This window comes from Equus przewalskii, chromosome 21, assembly GCF_037783145.1.
Source record: "Equus przewalskii isolate Varuska chromosome 21, EquPr2, whole genome shotgun sequence".
Taxonomy (NCBI): Eukaryota; Metazoa; Chordata; class Mammalia; order Perissodactyla; family Equidae; genus Equus; species Equus przewalskii.
In genome coordinates, this window is record NC_091851.1 from 48,468,772 (window position 1) to 48,495,291 (window position 26,520).

The 26,520-nt window shown below is 53.7% G+C and overlaps 1 protein-coding gene and 1 long non-coding RNA gene across 3 annotated transcripts in view; one reads left to right on the plus strand and one right to left on the minus strand.

The window, feature by feature from the left end:
- Positions 1 to 1,315: 1,315 nt before the first annotated feature.
- LOC103556866 (uncharacterized) lies at positions 1,316 to 4,694 on the minus strand. Of its 2 annotated transcripts, none has more exons than XR_546316.2 (2): positions 4,410 to 4,694; positions 1,316 to 3,462 (listed from the first exon to the last, which is right to left on the minus strand). It is a non-coding gene; the product is annotated as an uncharacterized lncRNA (long non-coding RNA). The 2 variants fall into 2 exon arrangements; XR_011530689.1 differs by having other exon boundaries at positions 4,027 to 4,647.
- Positions 4,695 to 9,209: 4,515 nt separating this feature from the next.
- Positions 9,210 to 26,520, plus strand: part of NTSR1 (neurotensin receptor 1) — a 52,171-nt gene continuing 34,860 nt past the window's right edge. Inside the window, exon 1 of the mRNA XM_008529180.2 lies at positions 9,210 to 10,417. Within this exon, the coding sequence (XP_008527402.2) occupies positions 9,704 to 10,417 (714 nt within the window). The 5' untranslated portion in view covers positions 9,210 to 9,703. The remainder of the gene's footprint in view (positions 10,418 to 26,520) is intronic.

The following is a 26,520-nucleotide window of genomic DNA, read 5'->3' on the forward strand; positions in this document are numbered from 1 at the left end:
GGTGGCCTGGCTGACCACCAACCAGGACACGGGCTCAGTGCTACAGCCACAGGGACCTGGGGGAGCCTAGGCCGTTCTCCCCAGAGAGAAGGCCTGGGCTGGACCACTGGACTTCCAGCCCCACAGCTGAGACAGGAAAGCTGGCTTTGGAGCCCTCAGCGAGCAGTAACTCGGGGGCAGAGTGTACAGGTGGGAGAGGGCCCAGCCAGCCTTTGGGAGCACGTGCTACAGGGACAAGGCTGTCATGGACATACACATGATGCCACTGAAAAGGACTCTTTCCAGGTGCTACCACCTGAGGAGAGACTCCGTGTCTAAACGGGGAGGGGGCGAGCCAGAGAGGGTCACCTCACTCATCTGAGCCCTCTGCTCGCTCCTCAGGGGCCCTGTCCCAGAGGCTGACCCATCGCTGCCTGGGCTGGTTCCGCCCTGCTGGCCCCAGACCCTTGTGCTTGGCATTGGCCTTGGCCTTGTGCTCAGTGGACTCAGCTTCCCCAAGAGGAGACTGGTCCCCTCGGGCCCTCTGTCCCAGCCCGCTAAGCATCTTGGTCCCATAGGAGGTAACTAATGGATGGAGGTGTCTTGTTAGCTCACAGATGACTGTCTTAGGACACTTCGGGGACAAGTGGCAAAGACCTAAGTCCAACCAGCCTATGGGCGTAAAGAGCTCATGTTACCACAAAGTCCGGAGGAAGAGCCGGGGCCCGGCCAGGGCCTCAACCTGTGTCCCAGGGCCTCAACCCGTGTCCCAGGGAGCTCCATTTCACCCCAGGAATGTGCAGGGACGTGGGGGGTCCTGGGGAGATGGGGATCCTAGGGAGTGGGGGCGTCCAGCACAAGGCAGGGGCTCCTCTCTTGCTGCTGGGTGTCCCCCCATAGCTTCCCTCTCGGGGGTCCCGCCACCATGAGCACTTGTCATGTGGTGGAAGCCAGAGGAGGGCCTGACGGGAACGGGTGCCCATTCTCTGCACACCCCCAGCCAGACTGACTCCCACGCACACCTGCCCACAGGGGAATGCAGCAGACAGCTGAAAGTCTGGGTAAAGTGGAGAGGGGACACAGGGATGCCAGCTGACCCCACCTCTGCCTGGTCCCAGCCCGGCCGTCTCTCGCTGGAGTCCTAGACTTGCCGTGGAGACTGCGCGTCAGAATCCACAGGATGCCCTCTTCCTTCAGAGGCTCTGTGCTTCAAGGAGCAGGGGCCGCCCTGGGCAAGCTGGGCGCCTGCCTTCAGCCCCACTGGCACCGGCTTCGTTCCCCGTGGGTGTCGCCTTGAACGGCCGTCGGAGCTCCAAGGCAAGAAAGACAAAGGAGGCACTGGTTCAGGTTTTATTTTTGGAACTCGTATGAAGTCACTAGGAGATGAGAGGCATTTTTTGCTATTTAAATATTTCTAGGCAACTACAACTCCTGATGATAGACAAAGGGAGCACGCTCCGGATCTCTGGAAAAGGAGCTGGAACGTCAGAAGTCATGTTTGTGCAACTCCATTCTCCCCCGGAAGAGGAGGGACGTAAGAGGCGTTGACACACAGCTGCCCCTTCCTGCCTAACCCCAGGGGCTGCCAGGGTGGAAGGCGCGCTGGGGGTCCCCTCTCCCAGCTCACGCCCCCACACCAGGTTGCAAGGACATTCAGCCCTCAGCTGGCTGTCGAGAGCCACCATTCGCTCGAGTCCACGAACCTCCCATCCCACCTCTCCTGACAAGACACGGAGGCTAATATCAACCAAATGTGACCTGTTAGCTTTAAGTCACCCGATGTGTTCACAGTGCCTGGAAATTTAACTGCAAATTCGAAAATTTATGAGGCATAAACTCTGAGCTTCCCAGGATGAGAGCTGACGAAATGCTGCTTTCCTTGTAAACTGAACAGACAGAACTGCTTGTGCTTCTGCGTGGGATGTGCTGTCTGTGCGTTTGTCTTTTGCCCAAGAGCAAATACGGGACCCTCCTTCCAGCATGACCTGGGGGGAGGGGCAAAGAGTAGAGGTGGGAGGGGGAGGGAAATGAACGGGGTGGGGATGGCCCCGGGGGGTGCTTATCACATCAGCTTCAAACCCTCTGGTCTGGAGAAGTCAGTTTGCAACTTCATAGGAAAGTCTGACAAGCATCCTTTGCCCTGCTCAGCCCCACACGAGCGCCCAGGGCAGCCTTTCCAAGAACAGCTCCCAGGAAACAGGCTGCGGCGAATCCTGCTTGGAAATGGGATTTTCTCCTCTTCCCTGGGGGATGCTCCAACGTGGCCGGCTCCTCGGAAACCTCAGCCTTCCTGGCCCGTCTCTGCAGTCTTCAGGCTCCCAGGTGGAGCTCATGTTGGCTCAGCTGCATGCGAGGCTGCCCCGGCCCTGCTCCACAGGGACTGTTGGGAGCCGTCCTCTCACGGTCCTCTCACGGGTTCCACTTAGCAAACCTGGGAAGTGCAGGGATTGGTTAGGGGAAGGGGCTGTGCTTCTGTGGGGGGCTAAGTGACAACTGTGACAATGGCGTCCCCACACTGTGGCCCCTCCTCCCAGCCACCTGCCTGCCTGCTTCAGATGGCTGGGGTCCCACAGGGACCAGCCTCTGACCAGCGCTGTGGGGCTCAGCCTTCCACAGGATCCTCAGCACGGACCCTGCAGCCCACTAGGGCTAGAGCCCCATGCCTGCGCTATCCTCCCCATCCTCACTGGCCAGTCTCGCTCTTCCCAGACCGCGCATCATGTCCCCATGTCAGCCAGGCCCCCTGCCCTCCTCGCTCACACCCTATACTCTCTGCCCTTAATGTTCCCCATGCAGTGGACTGGGAGCTCCTGGAAGGCGGCCCTAGGGAAAGGGCCTCCGGCCCATGGAAACTAAATCTCTTTGTCAGCGTTTGTCCACTGAGATCCAAGGGTGAGTAGTCCCCAGGGCCCGGGTAGCCTTTTTGAGATGGTGCCCACAGTGGTTCTGACACACAGTCAGGTGAGAAGCTGCAGCCCCACTGAGAGCCTGCACAGCTGGGTGTGGGCACCACCCTCAGGGTGCTGACAGGTCTGCAGCCAGGCGGGGCCCCTCTGATGGAATCTGTAACAAAGCTCCCAGGGCTGGGGGACACTTGTTCCCAGGGCGTCCTCGGGCAGGCACCCTACCCACCTGCCTGCAGGTGCCTGCCTGGGGCCCCCCAGGGGGCCAACTTGGGAGGTCCTGGATGTCTGTGCGGCCACCCCACACTCCTGCGAAGTCCCCTCCCAACCGCCCTCCTGGGGATGGGCTGATTCGCAGACGCCTTGCACACACTCTGGTGTCCCACTTGGCCCAGTCAAGCGGGCTGACACCTGCCCGGGAGCGCCCCTCCCCTCATCACCCCATCCCCCTCCCCCCCATCAACACTCCTCCAGCGAAGCTCCATTCCTCTGTTGGGTCTTCTTTCTTCAAACGGCCGACGTTTATGGGTGTTGACTGCGCTGAGCACCTCACGTGCAGTGTCCCCGTCTCCCACTGCGGCTGTGACAAACGACCAGAAACCAGGGCTGAAAACAACCCAGTTATCATCTTGTGGTTCTGGCGGCCAAAGTCTGACCCAGGGCCCCCCGGGCTGAAGGCGAGGTGTCGTCAGGGCTGCTCCCTCCGCAGGCTCCAGGGGAGCACCTGTCTCCTGCCCTTCCCAGTTTCTAGTGGCCCCTTCCTTCTGCAAGGCCCACAGCGGCTGCTCAGGTCTTTCTCTCACTGCCATCTCTCCGGCTCTCTCTTCCGCCTCCCTCTTTCCCATTTAAGGACTCCTGTGACTACACTGGGCTCACCGGATAATCCAGGATAATCTCCCTATTTCAAGGTCAACTGATTAGCAACCTTAATTCCATCTGCCGCCTCACTGACCCTTTGCCGTGCAGCCTGGCAGGGTCACAGCTTCCGAGCAGAAGGACGTGGACATCCTTTGGAGCCATCATTCTCCCTGCCACATGCATTATCCCATCTAATTGTCTCCACAACCCTGAACATTAGGCCCAGTTAATGTCCTCATTTCACAGATGAGGAAACCGAGGTGCAGGGTCACCCAAGGTCACTCACTTTGGAGACAGCAAAGCCAAGATTCGCGGCAACTTGGTCCTACTCCAGACCTCGAGCCCTCTGCCCAGCCAGGTGGAGCCCATTCACTCACACAGAAACACTGGCCTCGAGCAGGAGGTGACCGTTCCAGTGCTCTGAGGATGGAGCCAGGGCTCCAGGAGTCTGAGTAGAAAGGACGCAGAGTGGCGGGCAGGGTGGCAGGGGCTCTCCCGCTCCGCTCTGGGCGTGGCTTTCTCCCATAGGCACAGGCCCAGCCGCCGCTGGTCTCAGAGCAGGGCAGGGGAGGGGCTTGCCAATGAGGGTTCTTGAGTCCCTGTGCCCGGGTGCCCAAGACACGTGTGCTTGTACACGCACACAGACCACATGAACGGCAGGTGGCTCACCAGGAAGACGCGGCTTGCGGACACGGGGGTGCCGGCTGGGCGGGAGAAGAACCAGCTGTCCCTTCCTGGTGTGCGAGAGCTGCTGGCGCCTACCGCGCCCCAGGCCAGCCCCTGGCTCCGTACTGAAGGGAGGTGGCTCTGGGGGGTGAGAAGCGGAGGAAGGACTCGGCCCTCCCGCCTGCTGGGTGCGCTCCCTTGCAAAGTGCTCGCCTGCTGGTGGAGGGAGAGGCCGGCGCCTGAGAGGCTTCCGGGCTGGCAGACGGCAGAGACGCGAGCGGTGATAAATGTTTGGTGGCCCCGTGAGTCAGACCATCAGGCAGAGTCAGAGCTGGGAGGAAATGAGCGTGTACACGCGGGCCTCGGTTCCAAGGAGCTGCTCTCCGCTGAGCGGGCTTGGGGTTTGAACTAGAAGATTCTCGGCATTAAGGCCACAGGAGGTGAAGGGAGCCTCCTGTGACTTGGGATTTGGAAGAAGAAGTGAGAAACGGTCCTAGCAGGCGAGCAGGGGGCCTGCGGGGGAGAGAGAAAAGCAAAGTAGGCGTCTGTTTCAGAAGTCAGTCCACAGAGAGACAGAGCCCAAAATCCTGGGACCAGGGGCCCCACGGCACAGGGCCCGGCCTCCTGAGGGGCTGCAGCTCCCGTCTAAACCCAGGAAAGTTCCAGGGCTGGCCCGGTGGCATAGCGGTCAAGTTCGTGCACTCCGCTTTGGCAGTGGCCCAGGGTTTGCCAGTTGGATCCCGGGTGCAGACCTACTACCACTTGTCAAGCCATGTTGCGGCAGGCGTCCCGCATGTAAAATAGAGGAGAATGGGCACAGATGCTAGCTCAGGGCCAATCTTCCTCAAAAAAATAAATAAATAAATAAATAAATAAATAAAACCAGGAAAACCAGGGTGGTCATCCTACCGTGACCCTCCCTGCCTGTCACCTGGCTCACCTCGGCCGGGTGGGACTGCCCAGGTGTCTGCAGCTGGACAGGGAACTCCCTGTACCGCTAGTGGCTGACATTTTCCATCCTCGGCTTCACACACACCACAGCCAGGCAATGCCCCCGGAGCCAAGACCCCACCCTGGAAGGGTAGAAGCACTATCTCGTGCTGGGCCATCCTCTTCCCCATTCACGCTCTCTCGCTCACCATGGGGGAGCCCACAGGTTAAAGCTGCCGTGTACTGAGCCGTGACCTCTGGGTGGCGAGAGGTCGTATATCTGTCATGTGGTGCTTACAGCAACCTAATGACATGGGCCACATTGTCTGCACTTCACAGATGAGGAAACTGAGGCTGGGCCCATGGTCAGGGGGCCAGAGCCCAAGGTCAGTGCACGGCTGATCTAGGTGCCACCTCCTACCCAGCCCCGACGCCCCCACGAGCTCTCCACCCCACAGCCCCTGCCGTGGCCTGGCCCTCGCGTTAGGGGGATGCACTCACGGGCAGCCATGGCCCATCTCTCTTCTGGTTCTTCCTGTGAACATGGCTCCCAGGCCCAGAAAGCCGACCCAGGGCCAATGGGTGATCCAGGAATCTGGGGGACAAGGAGGCAATCAGCGAGGCTTAGTAGGCCTGAGCCGGACCCCCGGGGTCTGCCCACAGCTGAACACACTGGGAACCCACTGGTGCCCAGGCTGGAAGGAGGTTCTGCCTGCCCCTCCAGCAGCTACCACTCGCACTTCGCTTACATTTGTACGTGCTGCTCTATTTTTAAAATCCTCCTTGGAATGCTGTATGTTCTGGAACATGTGCAATTTCCATGCCGTGGGTGGGAAAATCGACAGCTAAACTCTCCAATTATGCATATTACACAGTCTGAGTGTCTCTAAATAAATGTACATGTCTCTCCATCTGCCTGTGGCCTCATAGAAAACAATAATAATAATAATAATGATAATGATAATAATAATAATGTATGTGGTTTTCAGCCACTAAGTTTGGGGTATTTTGTTACGCAGCAATAGACGAATAGATAACTGATACAGGTGTTGCTGTGAACTTATTTTTGTCAGTTGGTGAAGAAGTCTTCTTGCTAGCGAGAGCTGCTCAACAGGGGTATGGGGACTGGAGACAGAGGGGGTCTCCAGGGTGGAAGGGCCCCCCTGGCACTCTGCAGTGTAGCCAGAAAGATAAAGCCCTCCTACCACCCTGTCCGACTTGGGCCGCCAGTCTCTGATGAGACGATTAAGCCCCTGCCTCCCACAGCTGCGGGTCTGAGGGTGCCTCAGGGTGCCAGCCCGGGGTCTGCCTCCAGTTCCTCCCCCCCACCCTCTTCATTTGGAAGCCTGCTGGAGAACCATGGGGTACCACACGTTCCCCTCCCACTGTCTGTTGTCATATTTTCTCCCCTAGTTCAGCCAGTCCCCTGAGCACCAACTGTATACCAGGTAGCGCCACAGAGCTGGGGGCAAGTTAGGAAACAAACCCCACAGGGACCCCAGCCATGGCAGGGTCACCTGGGCATCTTCCCCTCGGCAGCTCTCTGGACTTGATCTTTGCCCCGGGGCAGAGTCACCACCCTGCTCAGCAGCCAGGATCCCACATCACCTACATCACGTACTGACTTGAAGAAAGCTGGAGCCACCCCACATGCCTGCTGCCTCCTCAGCCAGAACTCCTGCTTCCCAAGAAACACAGACTCTCGTGAACGGCTCCCAGCCCTCGCCGCACACAGGATGGTGCAGCTCCCCTCCCACACACAGCATTTGGAGGGTCAAACTTCCACGTGTCACTGTGGGAGCCGGGTGCTGGCCACGGGTACAGCCCAATCACCAACGGACACAGCTGGACCTGGCTTGGTCCTCCCCGAGCACAATGCCAACACCTTCTCAAGGGTCTCAGCTGTTTGGGAAGCATTTGTGTCGGGGAAATCAGAGGAGAAAGGGGCGAACAACTTGGAGTAGAAGGTTCCGGCTGCTGCGCCATCCCGGCTTCTCGATGCCGGAGGAGCATCCAGAGCAGGCCACCAGGGAGCCGTGGACGCGTCTGCTGCCCCCTGTAGAACAAGGCCTTCCAAGCGACATTTCCTTGATGGTTTCAAGCAAATGCCTTGTCATAATATTTGTGCTAAGTTGCCTTTTATGACTTTTTAAGCTCCTAGGCTGGCTCAAAAATAAATCTTTGAAAAGAAGGCCAGCTTAGCAGAAAGGTCAGGGGTTTGAAAACCAAACAGTGAGCTTAGGCAACCGGCAGGAATGCGTCTCCGTTGGCATCGTCCTGAGCATCTACAGCTAGAGGCCGGCAAAGGGACAGGCTCCACTGGCCACTGACAGGTACCTTGCCCTTGGAGGGCTCCTGACGGAGGTGACCAGAGGTCACCATCCCTGGTAAGACTCCAGTGTTACCGTGGGTGCTGAGATGGCATTGAGCTCCCGTGGGTCCAACAGGGTCCAGCTCCATCACTTCCTCTTGTGACGCAGACACTCAGGTCTCAATCCCAAGATGGGTTTACTTAAGTGGTGGGTTTGTCTTCAGAGAACAAGCCTAGTCTAACCTGGTGGGGTTTTAAAGCAACTTTTGTTGGCCCGAGCATGTCCCCGTCACACCCCTGAAGTCACCACACAGTCTGTTCCCAGGTGTTCACTCCACGGGTGTTCCCGGGGTGCCTGTGTGCCAGCACTGACAGCGTCTGCAGCAGCCTGCCCTCAAGCAGCGGCCATTCAGCCAATATTCCCATCTTACAGATGATGAAATCAAGGCACAGAGAAGCTACGACACTCGCCCAAGCATTAAATAGCAGGGCCAGGGGGTCTGTCGCCTCTGAGCCGCCTGCACCGGCTTCCAGCAAAGGGACTTGGTGCTGCCTTTGAAGGCTAAAAGTACTTTCCCACGCTCAGACTCCCTGACAGGAGCAGCAGGTTTTGGTGGAATGGGCAAAGCCAAGAAGGAATAAATACAGACCCATGCTGGCCATGAGCTCATCAGCCTGAACATCTCCCTGCTGGGCAGGCTGGACTCGGGCTGGGAGCTGGGGCTGGCGGCTGGGGGCTGGGTGGGTTTTCCTCAGCTTCACTCCCTCCCCTCAACACCCAGCCCCTCTCAGCCTACTCCCATTTCCCATTCCCAGCACAGCAAGTGCCGCCAGCCAGGTCCCCACAGGGACAGGGCTGCCCCTCCCTAACCCTGCCTGGCACAGGCTCTGAGGGTGACTTCTGATGACCAGCTCCAGGCGGTGATGGGGGCTGGGGCATGGCAGCTCATAGCACAGCAGCCTGGACAAGGTCACTCCTCCAGGGTCCCCGGTGCAGGGACCCAGCCTGCATGGGAAGGGGTGCTGCTTTGTTGCCCACTCTTTGCCCCCCTCATTCACCCACCCCCTTGGTTGTGCCAGGACCCCCTGGGCCACCAGCTTCAGGCACCTTAGGTAGGCACCCCAGAAGGGAGGGGCGGCCCAGCCACCCCAGCGGGAAGCTTCCTGCTTCGCCCTTCCCCTCCATTACCCCCTCTCCCCCGCTGAGCGAGATGCTGTGAGGGGAACGGCTCCCTTCGTGGCGGGGTTGCGGGGCGGGGGAGTGAGAAGTTGGGAAGACTGGGGAAAGGAGGATGCGCCGCCTGGGGGAAGGTGCCTGAAAAGAGCCATTATCTCCTGTGCACCCCTCCAGAATCCCAGCTCCCCGGGGCGCTCGCCCAGCCCGGATTGTCCCTGGGAGCGCACGGGGGCGACCCGCCAGCCCTGCACTCCGCGGGGCGGGGACAGCGGCTGGGGCCTCCTCCTCCCCAGTCCACCGCCCCCCACGGCTGGGCGCGCCGCGCCGCCGCCAGCTCAGCAGAGGCGCGGAGCCCGGGAGGGCGCGGGCGCGGGGGGCGGTGTGCGGCGCGGGTGTGCGCGGAGAGCGCAAGGGAGGAGAGCGCGAGCGAGGGAGAGAGCGCGCCGGGGCAGCGGTGCGTGCGCTCCGCTCGGCGCCACAGGCTCGCCCCGCTCAGCCCCGGCCGGCCGGGTGCTCTCCAGCAGAGTCGGCACTGCCGCCCCGGAGCCCGAGGAACCGCGGCGTCTGGAGATCGGAGGAAGCCGGGGCAAGCGCGGAGCCCAGAAGGAACTCGCAGCCCAGAGCCGGGAGTCTGAAAGAGGAGCGGAGCCCGCAGCCCCGGGTGAGCGCAAGCCCGGAGCGCTCCGGGTGGCACGGTCCGCGTCTGGTGCTTCCCGCCTGGACGACGCGCCTCCTCGCCGTCTCGCGCCCTCCGCTCGGGCCCCTGGTACTCTGTCCCCGCCTGAGACGCGCCCACCCTCGCCTCGGCTTCCGGCCGCGGAGGCGCCCGACCGAGCCGCGGACCCCGACGAAAGCGGCGCCCGACCCCACGCGCCCACCATGCGCCTCAACAGCTCCGCGCCGAGCCCCGGGGGCGCGCCTGGCCCCGACCCCTTCCCCCTGCCGCCGTCGGGGATGGAGACGACGCTCCTGGCATCCGGCCTTGGCAACGGCTCCGGCAACGCGTCCGAGCGGGTCCGAGCGGCGCCCAACAGCGACCTGGACGTGAACACGGACATCTACTCCAAGGTGCTGGTGACGGCCGTGTACCTGGCGCTCTTCGTGGTGGGCACGGTGGGCAACTCGGTGACGGCGTTCACGCTGGCGCGCAAGAAGTCGCTGCAGAGCCTGCAGAGCACCGTGCACTACCACCTGGGCAGCCTGGCGCTGTCCGACCTGCTCATCCTGCTGCTCGCCATGCCCGTGGAGCTGTACAACTTCATCTGGGTGCACCACCCCTGGGCCTTCGGCGACGCCGTCTGCCGTGGCTACTACTTCCTGCGCGACGCCTGTACCTATGCCACGGCTCTCAACGTGGCCAGCCTGAGTGTGGAGCGCTACCTGGCCATCTGCCACCCCTTCAAGGCCAAGACCCTCATGTCCCGCAGCCGCACCAAGAAATTCATCAGTGCCATCTGGCTGGCCTCGGGCCTGCTGGCCGTGCCCATGCTCTTCACCATGGGCCAGCAGAACCGCAGCGCCGACGGCCAGCACCCCGGCGGCCTGGTGTGCACGCCCATCGTGGGCACGGCCACGATCAAGGTCGTCATCCAGGTGAGCGGCCTCTTCAAGGGGAGAAGGGCCAGGGAGAAATGAGGCTCTCAGCCGGGGCAAGGTTAGCAGGCACCCCTCAGGGAAGCCGCCACATCTCTCTTTTCCTCACCCCAAAAGTGATTTCCTATGTGGGCACCCTCTGGGAACAGGGAATTGGAGAAATGTCACTCTTGGGAAGGAGATGAGGGAGAGGCTGAGGGGCCTCAGAAGCAGCCTGACACTCCCCCCTCTTCACTCCAGAGCTGCCAGATCTCAGCGCCCATCTCATCCCCTCCTTCTGTCAAAGGGGCCAGAACCTCAGGTCAGTGGCCTCCTGGGGGGTCCACGGATGGGGCTCAGCTGTCTCAAATTCCCTAAGATGGGAGATACTTGTGTGCACTGCTGGCCTCCTCTGGAGAGTCCCTATCATCAGCTTGTCAAAGACTTTGTGCCCCCAAGAGGCTGGGTCCCTCTCCTCTGCAGCAGCGTCTCCAGGCTGCTCCCCCAGTGCCTCCTGCCTGCCCTGTCCCGGCCCACACTTGGGAGACGGAGCTGAGCCTGGTGCTGTCTCAGGCCAGTTCCTTAGCTCAGTCTCAGTTTTCCCTTCTGTGAAATGGGGTAATCATAGCTCCAACCTCAGAAGGTACAGGATTCAAGAGCGAATGTGTGTGCCATGCTGCGTGGTTCCTGGCTCATACAAATGCTCAAAGGCACTCCTACTGTCGGTGACGATGTTGTTTCTGCTGGGAAGATCCTAAGGTGTTGGGCGTGGTGGCAGGTGGGGGGCCTGTGTGAGGTGTATAACACTGGAACTGGGTGACAAATGCCGCTCTGAGGGTCTGAGCAAAGCGCCACAGGCACCCAGGTGGGAGCCCTCCCTGGGAATTGGCTTGGACAAGGCAGCCTGGCAGGGTGGGGAGATTCCCGCCCTGTGGAGAAGGCTAATCAGTCAAGGGCTGGCCAGGCAAGGGCCCTGAGCAGGAGGAGGGCGTCCATGGGAGGGAGTCCAGGAAGAAATGCCACTTTGAATGGTGCCATGGCCCTAGGACTTGGTAGCCATGGAGGTGCAGGGTGGGACAAGGAAGACCAAGAGGCAGGATCTGGGTGGGGCCGCCATGCTCTCTGCTGAGCTGCAGGAGGGGGCCAGCGCGGCCAGCTGTCCTTTCACGCCAGAGCCAGCAGCAGCCTCCCAGCACAACTTGTGCTGCTCCCTCGGAAGCCCAAGTATGACACATGTGCTGGGGTGGGGGCAGCTGGTGTGCTGGGGCCAGCGCTGTCATCTGTAGTCAATCACTGGGCTGCGGCTGACCCTCCACCAGTCATCACCGAGATGGGCCAAGTGGCAGAATTACGTTCCAGGCCCCCTCGCCTGCACTGAGAACTTGTCGCTACAGGTGTCCCTTGTGTGAGAGGCCCCCGCCAGCAGCCGCGTGTAGCAGGGAGATGAGTGAGGGCGCAGCCACCTCTCCACCAGCGCCCTCCTCGCGCTAGAAGCAGAAGCAGAAGCAGTCAGGGTGCCGTGTGCGGTAAACAGACTGGAAAATTACCCTCCCGCTTCCTCTGAGGTCTCCTCTTCCTTCCCATGCTCCAGTCTTTGATGGCCTGTGCCCAGGGGCCTCTCCCAATCTGCCCTGGGGGGCTGCGGGGGCAGCAGCCACACTGCCTGCCTCCGAAGGTATGACGCAGCAGTTCAGGTCAGCAACAAGGGGTGAGCGGCGCTCACTGCCCGCCCAGAGATGCTCCGCTCAGACCCATGCGCCCTCTGGCTCCCATGGGCTCAGCCAGGAGCAGTCTGGGTGTTGTGATCATCAAAAACAAACAACAGACAGAGGGAGCACGGCCCCCTGAAAGCATCCTGCCCCGACTCCATGGCCCGTCTGTCAATCCCACGGAATTGGACGCCTGAGTGACATCGATTCACCTCCCAAAGCGCCGTTCCTCTGAGTCCAGTTGCTCTGAGGCTGCGATGCTGGGTACGGCCCGGGGCGTGTCCCGGTCTTGTGTCCACTCGGCAAGTGTCTGTTGAGCATCAACTGGGACAGGCCCTCTGCATGCGGACGCTGCACCGGCCGAGCGTTCACTGAATGCTTGCTGGCTTCCTGACGCCCTCGGGGAGGGGAGGTCCCCGTTTTCCTTAACAGCCTCAGCAGCACACCTGGGATCCATGGGTGGGCCGATTTCCTGGTGTGCCAACCGCTCTCGAGAGGCCTCTCGGGGTCCTGCGTGCGGGCTGCCCGTGTGCTTGAAGGAACGGTCCTTACAGGAGAAGCACGGCCTTGGCCTTGCTGCCTTCCCCCATCCCTTCGGCGCTGCCATCCGCCATCTCAGGAGAGGTTTTCGGGGGCAAGTTAGGTTCCCCACTCAGGGTCCTGGGCCACTTGGCAGATGTGGGCAAATGTCCACTGTTAATAAACAGCGGTCAGGCCAGAGAGGGGCTGGGCAGCCGTGTCCGCATCTCCCTCTCCGATCGTGGTGGGGTGTGGAGGCCTGAGCCCATCAAAATGGCCCCTCTTTCCAGAACGGGGCCTCTCCAGCCAGTGTCTGCCGTGTGGCCGACAGCCCTCTAGGTCTGTGAGAGTCCGTCCTGGGACTTGCAAGCAGAAGCCATGTTTGGAAATGAGGTGTCTTGGTGATAAATTTCTGGGCAGCTCTGAATAGTCCTTGCTGACACAGCTGGGCATTTTCTGAGTGTGCAGCCCGGACCTCAGGCCGCACAGTGGCGAGTGGAGGTCACGGAGCAGGCAGGGCAGTCCCAGGCCAGCAAGGGCCCTGGGTCCCGAGCCACCAGGTGGCCAGGAGGAGGAGCCCCAGCGCCTGCAGTGTGTCCCTAGTGTGGCTCTTCCTCTGCCCCCAGGAGGGACTGGATTCAGATCCTCCCAGACTGTTGGTCACAGTGAAATTTCTGGGGTAGAAGACGCGCATTTGAGGGATAAAGTGATCTTGCTGTTAGGAAGTCCCTCTAAGAAATAGCACTGCCACCACCGTCCATTCATGCTTCTCCATGAGGTGGGTGTCGGTCCACACACGTAGCCCTGCCCATGTGGATTGGCCTTGAATCCTGTTTGGTCCACTGCAATTCAGGCCAGACCTTTTGCGCTGAGCCCGGGCATGATGCGGGTCCTGCTGTCACAGGTTCTGTGTCGCTGGCTTCACATTGGGCAGGGCCCATGTCCGCTCACCCGATGAATGTGCACTGAGCACGTCCTGTGTGCAGCTGGTGGCTGCGAGAGCAGCGAGATGGGGAGAGCGAGAACGGCAGAGGCCTGGGGTATTTGAGTGTCTGGTTCAGATCTGACTTGGCTGGGGGCTTGTCCCGCCTCGTTTCGCCTCAGCTGCCCCCAGCCCCCACCACACCTAGGACTTAGCAGCGAATGCACCGACTGCCCCAGGGCGGTTGCTAACACCGCCGCTAGCTCAGCACCAGGGCCGTGTCCAGCCTGGCGTGGGCTCCAGCCCCAGCTCCCTGGACACGAGCTATCCCTACGTGTGTTCTCATCTTCCCAGTTGTAGCAGGAGGCACGGGAGGGGCTGACCTCCTCCAGCCTAGTGTTCTAAAACCTGGGGGACTATGCCCACACACACATGCAAACACACACAGAGACACGTGGACAGAGACACACGCACAGACATGCATACATGAACATATACACCGACATATGCACTCGTGCATACACACACGTACATAGACACACCAATATGCGCAAGACACACGCGTGCACACAGAGACAGACATGTACACACAGTTACATGCACACACGTGCCCACATATATGTGTGCGTGCAGACACCCACACGGTGTGTGTTTCACCGTGGTCCCTGGTGGCATCCTGCAGGCTGTCTCCACAGCTCAGTTAACAGAAGGGGATCTGAAGACCTCATCTTTTCCCTCAAAAGTACGGAGGTGTCTGTGCTGCTCAGCGCAGAGGGTCTGGGGGCTGACGCCTGCAGGGAGCCACGGCCCAACTTCTCTAACTGGACACTCCGAGCAGAGACCCCAGGATCAGGGTCACCTCCAACCAACCCTCATGGGCACGTGCTGGTGGACACATGTGGGCAGAATGCCCAGTGTGAGCCCCAAACCTGAGGCCCAGCTCTGCTGCGTCTGCAGCAAACCCACAGGCCTCAAGATGCTCGAGCTGGTGGTGCAGGCTTTCCATTGTGACAGCGCCTTTGCTTTGCCAGCAGGGGTGGGGCATCTAGAGGCCGTCCTGGGTCAGAGCAGCCTTTCTGCACGAGGTGAGGTGGGGTGGGGAGGCTGAATTAGGAGCTGCTTCATTTAAGCTCTTTCTAGAGAGCCCCTCCCTCAAGGCCACACCTAACACAGCCTGTTCCTCATCGCCAGGTGGGAGCTGGTCAGGCCCACGTAGGCGGCAGCTGGGGGCTCCTTGCGTCAGCCCTTCATTATTGCCCTTTTCCAGGACTGCCAACCTCGCAGCAGCTCCGTGCAGGGGCCCCTGCTCTTGGAGACTCCCTAACTCCTCGTTCGTCTTCCCAGAAAACCTCTTTCACATTTTGTGCAAACAGATGTGTTCCTGGTAGAGTTGGACCCGACTTCAGAAGGGGTTGACCAATGCTGGGTGGGGGCTCACCCTCTCTAGCCAGGGGGTCACACAGGAGGAACTGGTGTCCCACACCCACCTGCTCGGAGGCCACGGGCACACCGACTCGAGCCGGCATTGTGAACACCCAGGCCATTCAAGTTGGACACGATTCCTCAAAGAGAGAAGCGGCCAAGACCTGGCTCCACAAAGTGGAAGAAAATTGGTTCCAATGAAATCAGGCCATTGACCATTTTCTCAGTGTGTCTGTCCTGTGCCGCCGGCTGCACCCAGTGTCCTCACCCGTGGGTGGCACGCTGAGGGCACGTCCAGCTCCCTCTCACTCCCCCTCGCTGGTTCTGTCCCTTCCCCTGCCCCTGACCCACGGGCTTGGTAACCGTGACGCACTCGGCCTCCGTGAGGCTGACACTCGTGGGCACAGTGTGACCAGTGACAAGGTCCCTACAAATTAACAGTGTACTGGGGAAACATGGCAGACACCAACAGGAACTCCCCAAAACTGGTGCCGTCATGCACCTCCTGCTGTGTGTGTGGAGGACACAGCAGCCCTTTGAGGGGCCCCTGCCCAGAGCACAGACCCTCAATCCCTGAGTCCCCTAACTTGGGGACGCTCTAAAGTCAGCTGAGGAGCCGTTCTGTATAAAGGGGATTAAAGAGATGCAGCAACTCCACATGAGGCGTGGTTTCCAGTCAGACCCCGGGCCCGAGGGAAAATGGCTGTGATGGCTGTTGAGACAATTGCCGAATTTGGACATGGTCCGTGGGCTGGTGATATTGTATCAGCGTTGAGTCTGATTTCTTGGTTTTGATAGCTGTGCTGTGGTTCTGTGAGAGAACGTCCTTCTCCAAGGACGAAGTCTGTCCCAAGGCTCGGTCCACAGCTTTGGGGGTGCCAAGGGCAGAGAGTGGGCGTAGTGAGCCCTGGGCAGTCCGTTCTCAGTCATGCTCATGAGCTCGGGGATGGCGGCCAATGGGCTGTTTTCCTCTCCCAAGTTTAGAAGGTCAGCTCTGGAGGGAGCAGGACTGTGGGGCTTTTATCAGGCAAAGGCTGGGGAGGAGGGCCTGGTCATGGCATGGAGAGCTGGGGTGTTTCTTGCACTTGGGCTGTTGTTCAACATGCCAGCTCGTGTGATGCATGTATCATTAGCACGCTAGCTCTCCACCCCAGGTGTGATTTTTTCTGTGCTAATGGAGCTAGGGTCACCTTCACTGGACTCCTGGGTGCCAGGGTGCATGCATGAGCCCAGGAGAGTCTGGAGGCTGCCGGATGTGGATGTTGGTGGCCTCTGATTCTCCTAGCTTGTCGACTGGCGGGGGGGGGGGGGGGGGGCGGCTTGCAGATGGCCCTGTCTCGTTAGGCTGGTTCCTGTCTTATTTCTCCCGGGAGATTTTATCCTCCTTAATCTTAAGGATCATGGGAGAAGGTATCTTCTTCTGAAGCTACTTTCTGCTGTCAGGGGGCATTGAGAAGGGGTCCCTATATCCAGGAGGAGTAAAAATCTTTTTCAGCTTGTTGCAGGGTCCAGTAGGGATGAGAATGAGGACCAGGTGGGTTGGCCATTGGAAGTGGCTGGAATCTTTGCATGACCATCAGTTTAACGTGGAATTGTTGGAGCCTAGAGGACACAAACACGACGAGATGTCATTGGGTGCTCAGGTATCTTTCTGAGTGGCTTACATGGCACAGACGTAAATCTCCCTTAAGTTTATATCAGGTTGTCCAGCATCCACCTTCACTCTGCAGGCCTTCAGGAAAAGGTCAGGTTCAGTTTTTGATGATTCCAAATGAAAATGATTGGAGAAAAAAATGAAAACATTAGTTTGGAGATTTGGAACCAGATATGTTATGAGACTAGAATAATTCAGCATCTGGTCCAGTTTACAGATAGAAAACAAAAACCTCAAAGATAATTATCAGAACTAGAACCTAATATCCATGAATGTATACTATAGTTTCTATTGAAACATAATTTTTCTCTCTAAAATGACACTCATTTTTACCAAAGATAACCAACTAAGACTCATTGGTTTGTAAAATAAGTCTGGTTTCAATAAACTTGGCCCAATTATTTACGTAAGTTCAGCAAGAATAGCAATCAATTATATAGGTTCTTTCAAATCTGCTTTGCTGGAACTTTTTAAATAAGGACTCTCACATTGAACTTTAAAAGCCTCTCAAGGCCCAACCAAGCAAAGCCAGGGACTTGTCAGACTCCGCCTGCAATACCTACAGATCCTTGAGCTTTCTTGCACCTGCCAGAGGAGTGACTTTATTTACTCACCCAGTAAGGTTGCTGGGAACCCTGTAAATAAGGTACCAGGCTGATATTTCCAAGTGCCTTTATTTCAGAAAGTCGACCTTTATTCCTCAAAAGCTGTCTTGTCATATCTGAGTCTGTATGTTTCTCTCAAATATGACATTTTCCAGTCAAAACCTTGGTATTATAATCAATGGTTCCAATTGTGTTCTGTTATAAGGAGAACAGATTCTTATTGAGCTTATGCAAATAACTATATTTCCGTGCAACAATACTCACTCACTAAGAGTTTCCAAATTCTGGAGGGATCAAGTAGAGAGAAAAAGATAAATGTTTCAATTCTGCTTACAAAGGTATAATTTACCAAATTGCTATCAGTCATAGTTAGCATGAGAGAAAAGCTTTCCTTAAATCTGGAACCAAAACAAAACATCAAAAAATCAGCAATATCACAAACTAAAAGTCATATAAATTATAATCATCCTCATCAGTTCACTTAATCCCATGTAACCAATTCTTGATCTTGATCTTTCGTTAGCAGTTTTATGAAGCCATTAGTTTCTCCATTAGAGTTCTGTAGCTTCTTACCCAGTTCAGTTTTATGATCTGAAATTTTATCAGAAACCTGTACTCTAGAGTAAGTATCCGAGTCCTTTCCATGAATCTGTCCAAAGAGGAAACATCTTTGCAAAAGTAAAAAGCATCAGAGTGAAAAAGCAACTATCTGCAAATGACAAAAGACTCAAAAGGGCAATTGACAAAGAAGCTTGGCTACTTCTGTGACATACAACACTTCAAGAAAATAACTACAATTATGGCTGACCACAAGGATAGATCAGAATTTTAGGAATGTTATATGATTTTAAAACATTTATATCAATAACATTTATCCACATACCACCTAAGAAGGTTTATCATCACTTATTTGACAATGCTTCACATGTAATTTGACATACCAAATAAGCCTAATTAGTTTCATATCTCCTTCTTTATAAGAAGAGAGAACAGATTTCTTTGAGAAGTCCCAGGGGCCCTCTGAAGATTCTCAAAGAAGCAAAAAAAAATTTTTTCCTTCTTCCAGGTCAAAAGAAAGGCTTCGTTCAGGATTTGAATTTTTTTTTTCGAGGGGAAGCTTGTTAAAAATATCAAAAGATTTTAAAACACTTGGTCAAATAGGAAACAATGCTTACTGTAGCCATTCAGTGACGATAGACACAGTCAAGGGCAGGGAGTTAAAATAGCCAAAAGAGCCTCAACAGAGAGGCCTCAGTCTTTTTGAACATAGGAAATTATTTTAAAAAACATAGATCTTCTGTCTTTTAGGTAAACTTACTCAAAAATAAAGGAAAGTCTTTTATAACCTCTTTACCAAGAGCAGACTAAGAGTTTAAGAAAATTATCCCTTTTAAGAGAAAGAAAACCAAATTCTAATTTTTGCAACAGCTTACTTTTTATGTGAAAACTTATTTACTTATACTACTTAGAACTTTTAATCATTATAGACCTTAGTGAAAATTAAAAAGTAAGCAATTATAAACTGTCTTTTACATTAGCATTCTGTGGTTTGGCAAGTTTATAAATACTTTTCACAATTTCTAGAAACATGCTACTTCATAGTGCAATCTTAATAAAAATATAAGACATGTTTACTAATAGACCCAAACATCTTTTGGTTTCTTTGTAATAAGAAGCTAAAAGTAGATAAACTTAGACATGTTTATCAGTCATGTTTCAGTATGTTATCTTCTTTGAAAAATGGCTGAGACATTCAATGAGTTTTTATTGTTTAATTTCACCTGGCAAAACTTCAAAGTTTCAAGTTATCAGAGAGATTTTGGAAGTTATGTTAAATATACATGCCATAACATGTAAAAAGTTTACCCAACACTTTTATCTCTTTCACATCTATTTGATTTACTCATTCCCCATAATTATTTAGATTGCCTACAAAACTTCATGAGACTTTAGACAAAATCAGCCATCCTTTTAAGTTACTGTTTTTGCTAACCAGTTTTTTAATAGAGAAAACATCAGCTTTTTGGACCAATAGATGTGGAATAAAGGCTGCATGTCTGCATCAGAGCAATGCTGATAACTCTGAACACATGTCCATGTTAATCAAACCAAAAATCTTAAATAAGCTTTCAGTTACCAAAGATTAGTTTATCAGGTTGACTTAAAGACATTTGGGTTAGTTGCATTAGAAATAACTTAAGCAAGACAATTGAACAGAGCTCTTTCGAAATTATACCATCCGGAGGTAAAATATCACACATACATAACATACACATAGACACACATACACAGAGTCTCCACGGCATTTGTGTTAAAATTACTGCCATGAATCAGGTACAGTAATACACTAGTTATGAATCCAAATTTTGTTTTGAGCCTTTTTACTAATATTCATGAAGAAGACACTCAAGATGCTAGATTTTTGGCAAGGGCACTCTTATGGCTGTTTTTTTTTTTCTTTCTTCCTTTTTTTTTTGGTCCTGGGGATTAGTGACGGGCTAAATATTCCCCAGAGGATTTGCAGGCTCTCTGAGATGAGGGAAATGGGTGGAACCCGAACTGCTTCTAGAGCTGCTTTTCCGGTCTTACAAGGAATTTTTTCAGGACATTTGCTCCTGATTTCTCAGAAACTGGGTTGTAACTCAAAAGACATTGTAGGTTGGTCTGCCTGTCCACCTACATCACAAAGGCACAGAGAAACTACTCAAGTTTCTCCAAGATGGAGGTTCTGGGGCAGAACCCATGCAATTGAAAGTGTCTCTAATTAATTAAAAGGCACCCGAGGGGTGAGTCTCCGGGGACGCTTGGGGTGTTCCCCATGATGGGAAAGCTGGTGTCCGACTGTCAGTGGCCCGGAGAAGGGTGCAGAGCCTGACTGCGGGCATCAATGTCGTTATAAGATTTAGTCAAGTCCCGCTCAGCCCAGGCACTTAGTCCCTGAGCCAGCACAAGGTGAGCCAGGCAGGCAGGAGGCAAAGGCCTGGAGTGGGCCAGGGGCCGGGACTTCCAATGCCAGAGTTGAAAGTTAAGTCCCCGGCAAAAAGTTTTCAAGTTTTCTACTTTACAGAAGGCCCAGGTTTTGCTCAGGTCCAGCCCGAACTTAACCTTGACTTGATGACAACAGGGGAGGTGATGAATGAGACAGACGAAGGAGGGAAAGAGGTGATCAGGCCTGGCCCTCACAGACTCTTCCCGAGGCTTATCAGGATAAGGGTCACACAAACAACAGTTCCCATGTCGGGGCACACAGTGCAGGCAAGAAGGTTTACCGAATAAAGCACAGGTCCCCTGTCGCCATACCTGACTCAGTAGACACCTGAAATACTCAACAGGTCCTTGACAGGAGGCAAAACAAAGTTCCAGATTGTCAGTCAAGTGACTGACCTAGGGGCCAGCCTGGAATCACTCACGTGCCCAAATAGATTAACAGAAACCGGGACTGCCAAGAGAGGGCACCTCACTTGGGGTTGCCAGGTGATCAGGCCTGGAAGAAGAGAGCTCCCAGAGGTGAATGTGGACTCTCCGAAACCGGGAAAACCAGACTGTCGGGCTAATGACTGACCCAGGGCCTCATGGTGCCCCTGAAACCAGAGAGAAGATTCTCCGATAGAGGATGAGAGAGAGAGAGCAAGAAGGAAAAGAGGGAGATTTTGAGAAAGTTGGTCAGATTGGGGGATGTTGGCTCCCAGGCCTTGACCTGACTTACTGAATGCTGGAGTCCGAAACGAAGGTTTTGCTGTGGCCACTTATGTCCACATTCAGGCAACCAGGCCATTTTGGCGCCAGCCCATCCGGTCTTCAACCGAGACTCAAGAAACTCCCGTCCCATCCCGTCCCTTCGTGGTCGCCCAAATGTTATGGCACGTGGGTTCTTGTCCCCCAGAATGGAAATCGAGAGACGACACATGGGAGCAGAAAGTAAAAGTGTATTAGCTTGTGCACTGGGGAGGCACGAAGGAACCGGTGCAGAAAGGAAAGGGGTGGGTGACTGGCTCGTTAGGGAGGGGGACTGTGGGGCTTTTATTAGGCAAAGGCTCGGAGGAGGGCCTGGTCATGGCATGGAGAGCTGGGTTGTGTTTGCGCCCGCACTGTCATGTAGTGCACTAGGATGTGCGATGCGTGTATCATTAGCACGCTAGCTCCCCACCCCGGGTGTGATTTTTCTATGCTAATGGAGCTAGGGTCACCTTCACTGGACTCCTGGGTGCCAGGGTGCATGCATGAGCCCAGGAAAGTCCTGAGGCTGCAGAATGTGGCTCTTGGTTGCTTCTATCTGATTCTCCTAGCTTGCTGATTGGTTGGGGGCCGTTTCTGGTTAGGCCCGGGGCCTTGCAGATGGCCTTGTCTGGTTAGACTTGTTGCTGTCTCAGTAGCATGATGCAGCAGCCCAGACCCCGAGGTCACATCCCAGCTTCACCACTGGCCAGCTTCAGGACCCCGGACAAGCGATGTGCCGTCTGGACCTCAGGTCCCTTGCCTGCCCACTGGAGGTAGTGGTTACTCTGTGGTCCAAAGAGTAATGGACATGAAATGCCGGGGACAGCTCCCCGACAGCTCCGGGAGCCAAGTAAGGGCTCGATTACCCACCACAACAGTAGTGCAGTGGCATTTAAGGAGAGACCAACCCTCTGATTTGTTGTTCTAGGGTAATGAGAGCTGTCTCCTCCCAAAAGGGCTCCCCTCCCGGAGTTGGGAGCTGTTCTCGTCATCCAGTCTCATCTACACTCTGGGGGGTCTGAGTGCACGCGCAGAGTCCCGCAGGAAACCCCTGATGCCCAGCGTTGTTCCCACGCCAGTGGGGTCCGGGAACCATCCACAGCCGGTCAGCATCTGTCCAGCTCTTTTGAGAAACACTCACTGCCTGAAGGCGAGGGCCCGAGCCAGGTCTCTCCAGCGTCATGTGTGTGAAGAATTCTCTTCTGAGCACCTGCGATGACATCCATCCCCCCTCGTTCCTTCCACACTCGCTCGGTGAGCACCGTGTGCCAGGCACAGTGGGCACAGCAGTGGACAAAGATACTTCTGCCCCGTGGAGTGCACACCCCAGCAAAAGGCGGGGTGGGGATGCCACTTTAAGCAGAGAGCAGGTCTGAGGTCTCACCAAGACAGTAGAGGAGCAAGTGTGGCGGCGTCTGCGGGAAGACGATTCCAGGCAGAGGGAACAGCAAGCGCAGAGGCCCTGGGGCGCTGCTGGACTGAAAAGACAGCATGAGGCCTGCGTGGTCAGAGTGGCGTGAGCACAGGGCAGTGCAGGAGGGTAACAGGCATCAGAGGGCCACGCAGACCACGCAGTGGCTCATATTCTGGAAAAAACAGGTAGCCACAGGAGAGTCTGAGCCAGCAGCCATGTGGCTTACGTTTGAGGGGGTTGTCCGCCTGCCTTGCTGAGAAGGCATTTGGGGGTCAGGGAGAAAGGTCAGGGAGCTGCTGCGGGGTTCCAGGCGGGCGGTCTTGGGCACTCAGACCAGGGTGGTCCTGGAGAAGGTGGAAACAGTGACTGGACACCAGATACATGGTTTTCTTTTTTTTTAGGCTTACTTTTAAATTTAAATCCAATAAAAATCACTTTTCTTTTGTTTACCTCTATGGGTTTGAACAAATGCAGAGTCATGGAACTACCACCTCAAAGGAGATGCCGGTCCTGGCGCCCTGAAACATTTCCTCCTGCTGCTGCTTTGGGGTCCCCCGTGCCCCACCCCGGCCCCTACAGCCCCAATCCGTTCCCCTCCTTGGTGTCGGGCCTTTTCAGGATGTTAGGGAGAGGGAGCCCCACGGGATGTCGCCTCCCGAGTCTGGCGTCTTTCACTTACATAATGAGTGTGAGATCCGTCCATGCTGTTGTCTGTCAACAGCGCTTCCTCTTTTGTGGAACAGGATTCCGTGGTTCGAGGGACCACGTTTGTTTATTCATTCACTGGTTGAAGGACATCTGGGTTGTTTCCCCTTTTGAGCGGTTACATTAATATTTGCTACAAATATTCGTGTACAGGCTTTAGTGTGAACATACATTTTCATTTCTCCTGAGTCAATACTTGAGTCAGGTTCCTGGGTCATACAGGAAGTGCATTTAACTTTACAGGAAATTGCCAAACTTTCCAAAGTGGTTGTGCCATTTTGAACATCCACCAGCAAAATGGAAAGACTCATTGTGCATCTTAGCCAGTGCGTGGTTCTGTCAGTTCTTGGTTTTGTTTTTTGTTTCCATTTAGCCATTCTAGTAGGTGTGTAGTGGTATTTTGCTGTGATTTTAATTTGCATTTCCTTAATGACTCATGATATTAAGCATCTTTTTATGTGTTTATTTGGCATCTGCGTATCTTTGGCAAAGTGTCTGTTCCAGTAGACTGCATTTTTAAATTTGGGTTGTTCATTTTCTTATTGTTGAGTTTCAAGAGTTTTCAAAATGTATTCTGCATAAAAGTCCCTTGTCAGATGTGTGGCTTGCAAGTATTTTCTCCCAGTCTGTGGCTTATCTTTGCATTTTCCTAACATTTCATGTCACAGAGCAAAAAGTTGTAATTTTGATGAAGTCTGACTTACCAAAAGTTTTGATGGAATGTGCTTTTGGTGTTGTGTCTAAGAGCTTGGTGCCTAACACAAGGTCACAAAGATTTTCTTCTCCGTGATCTTCTAGAATTTTTATGGTTTTATGTTTTGTATTTCGGTTTATGATCCATTTTGAGTTAATTTGCCGATAGGATGTGAGATGTAGATACCGAAATGGTCAGTACCACTTGTGAAAAGATGATCTTTTCTCCTTTAAAGTTTTTTTTGCACTTTAATCAAAAACTCCGCTGACCTCGAGGGTGGGGCTGTGTCCAGACTCCCATGTGGTCCTCTGAGCTGCGTGTCCGTGCTGCGCCCGCCCCGCAGTCCTGATTCCCACAGTCTTATAGTCAGTCTGTCGAGTAGCGTGAGTCCTTCAGCTTCCTTCTTCTTTCCCGAAATTGCTTTCGCTGCTGTAGATCCTGTGCTTTCTACGTAAAGTTTAGAACCAGCTTCCCAATCTGTACAAGAAGGCCTGCGGAGGTTTGGATGGGGAACGTCAGTCTGTAGCTCAGTGTGGGGGGTCGGGGCCTCCCAGCGCTGAGGCTCCCAGCCCGTGAGCTCGGCACGTGTCTGCGTTTGACTCTCTCTCCTTGATCCCTTCCTTCAGCAGTGGTTTGCAGCATACAGGTCCTACACAGATTTTGTTAGATTTACACCTAAGTACTCATGTTTTTGGAGTCATTATACATGTACTTTAAAAAAAACTTTCTATTTCCAATTTTCCATGGCTAGTATGTACAAATATGATTGGTTTTTGTATATTGACCTTATATCTTGTGACCGTGATAAGCACACTTATTAATTCTAGAAATTCTCTTACGGGTTCCCTGGGATTTTCTGTGCAGACAGCCCAGTCCTCTGTGCACAGAGAAAGTTTGTTTCAGCCTCTCCGATCTGTGACCTTTAATTTCCTTTTCTTGTCTTATGTTTCTGGCTGAGACTCCCAGTGTGATGTTTGATCAGGCTGATTAAACTCATATTTAATCAGAAAACTTCCTTGCCTTGTTCCTGATCTTAGAGAGAAAGTCTTTAGTCTTTGTAATTAAGTTTGAGGTTTCGACTTTAAGTTTTTAGTAGATGCTCTTTTTCAGGTTAGGAAAGTTCCCTTCCATTTCTAGTTGGCTGAGAGTTTTTATCATAAATGGCTGTTGAATTTTGTCCACTGCTTTTTCTGCACCTATTGTATGATCATGTGGGTTTTTTCGTTAGTCAGTTAACGTGATGTATGACATTAATTAATTTTTTACTGTGGTAAAATATACATAACATAAAATTTACCCTCGTAACCATTTTTAAGTGCACAGTTCAGTGACGTTACGCACATTCACCGTCCATCTGGAGAACTTTCTTATCTTCCCAAAGAGGGGCTCTGTCCCCATTAAACACCAACTCCCCGTTCACCCCTCCCCCAGCCCCGGGAAGCTGCCACCCTACTTTCCATCTCTATGATTTTGACTACTTTAGGAACCGCATGTTGGCAGAAACCGTTGACTAATTTTTAAGGTTGAACCAGCCTCACATTCTGGGGACAAACTCCACTTGGTCACGTACCATCCTTTTTAGATATTGCTGGATTTAATTTGCTCATATTTTGTTGAGAGTTTTTGTGAGTATGTTTGTGAGAGTTATTGGTCTGTGGTTTTATTTTCTTGCCCTGTCTTTGTCTGATTTTGGCATCAAGATGATGCTGGCCTCGTAATATGAGTTGGGAAGTGTCAGCTCCTCTTCTGTTTTCTGAAAGAGATTTTGTGGAAATGGCGTTATTTCTTCTTTACAGGTTTGGTAGAATTCTTCAGCTGGGGGCTGGAGTTTTGTTGGAAGGTTTCTGATGACGAATTCATTTCCTTTCATAGATACGATATTCAGGGTATACGTTTCTTCTTGAGTAAATTTTGGCAATTCGTATCTTTCAAGGAATTGGTCCATTTTATATAACCTGTCGAGTTTAGGGGCATAGAATGGTTTGTAAGTATTCCTTATAATGTCTGTTTCTCTTTTTTAATTCCTAATATTGGTAATCTATATGTTTTTTTTTCCCCTGGCCACTGTAGCTAGGAGTGGATCAATATTATTATTCTTTCAGAAGAACCGGCGTTTGGTGTCACTGATTTTCTCTATTATCTTTCTGAGTCAACTTTATTTATTTCCTCTCGTTTCTGCGCTTCCTTTTCCTGCTTGCTTTGGGTTTAATTTGATCTTATTTTCCTAGATTTTCTTTTTTTTTTTAAAGATTGGCACCTGAGCTAACATCTGTTGCCAATCTTCTTCTTTTTTTTTTTTCTTCTCCCCAAACCTCCCTGTGCATAGTTGTATATTCTGGTTGTAGGTCCTTCTGGCTCTGCTATGTGGGACGCTGCCTCAGCATGGCTTGATGAATGGTGCTAGGTCCACGCTCAGGATCCAAACCTGCAAAACCCTGGGCCACCAAAGTGAAGTGTGTGAACGTAACCACTCAGCCACGGGGCCAGTTCCTCCTGATTTCCTAAGGTGGAAGCTTAGATTGCTGATTTAAGACCTGTTTCCTTTTCTAATACAAACACGTAATGCTATAAATTTCCTCCTAAATACTGCTTTAGTAGCACCTCTAAATTTTTGAAATGTTGTCTTCTAATTCAGTTCAAAACATTTTCTTATTTCTCTTGAGACTTCACCTTTAAACTTTGGGCTATTTAGAAGTGTATTGTTTAATTTCCGAATGTTTGGGGATTTTCCAGATAACATTTTGTTGTTGCTTTCTGATTTAA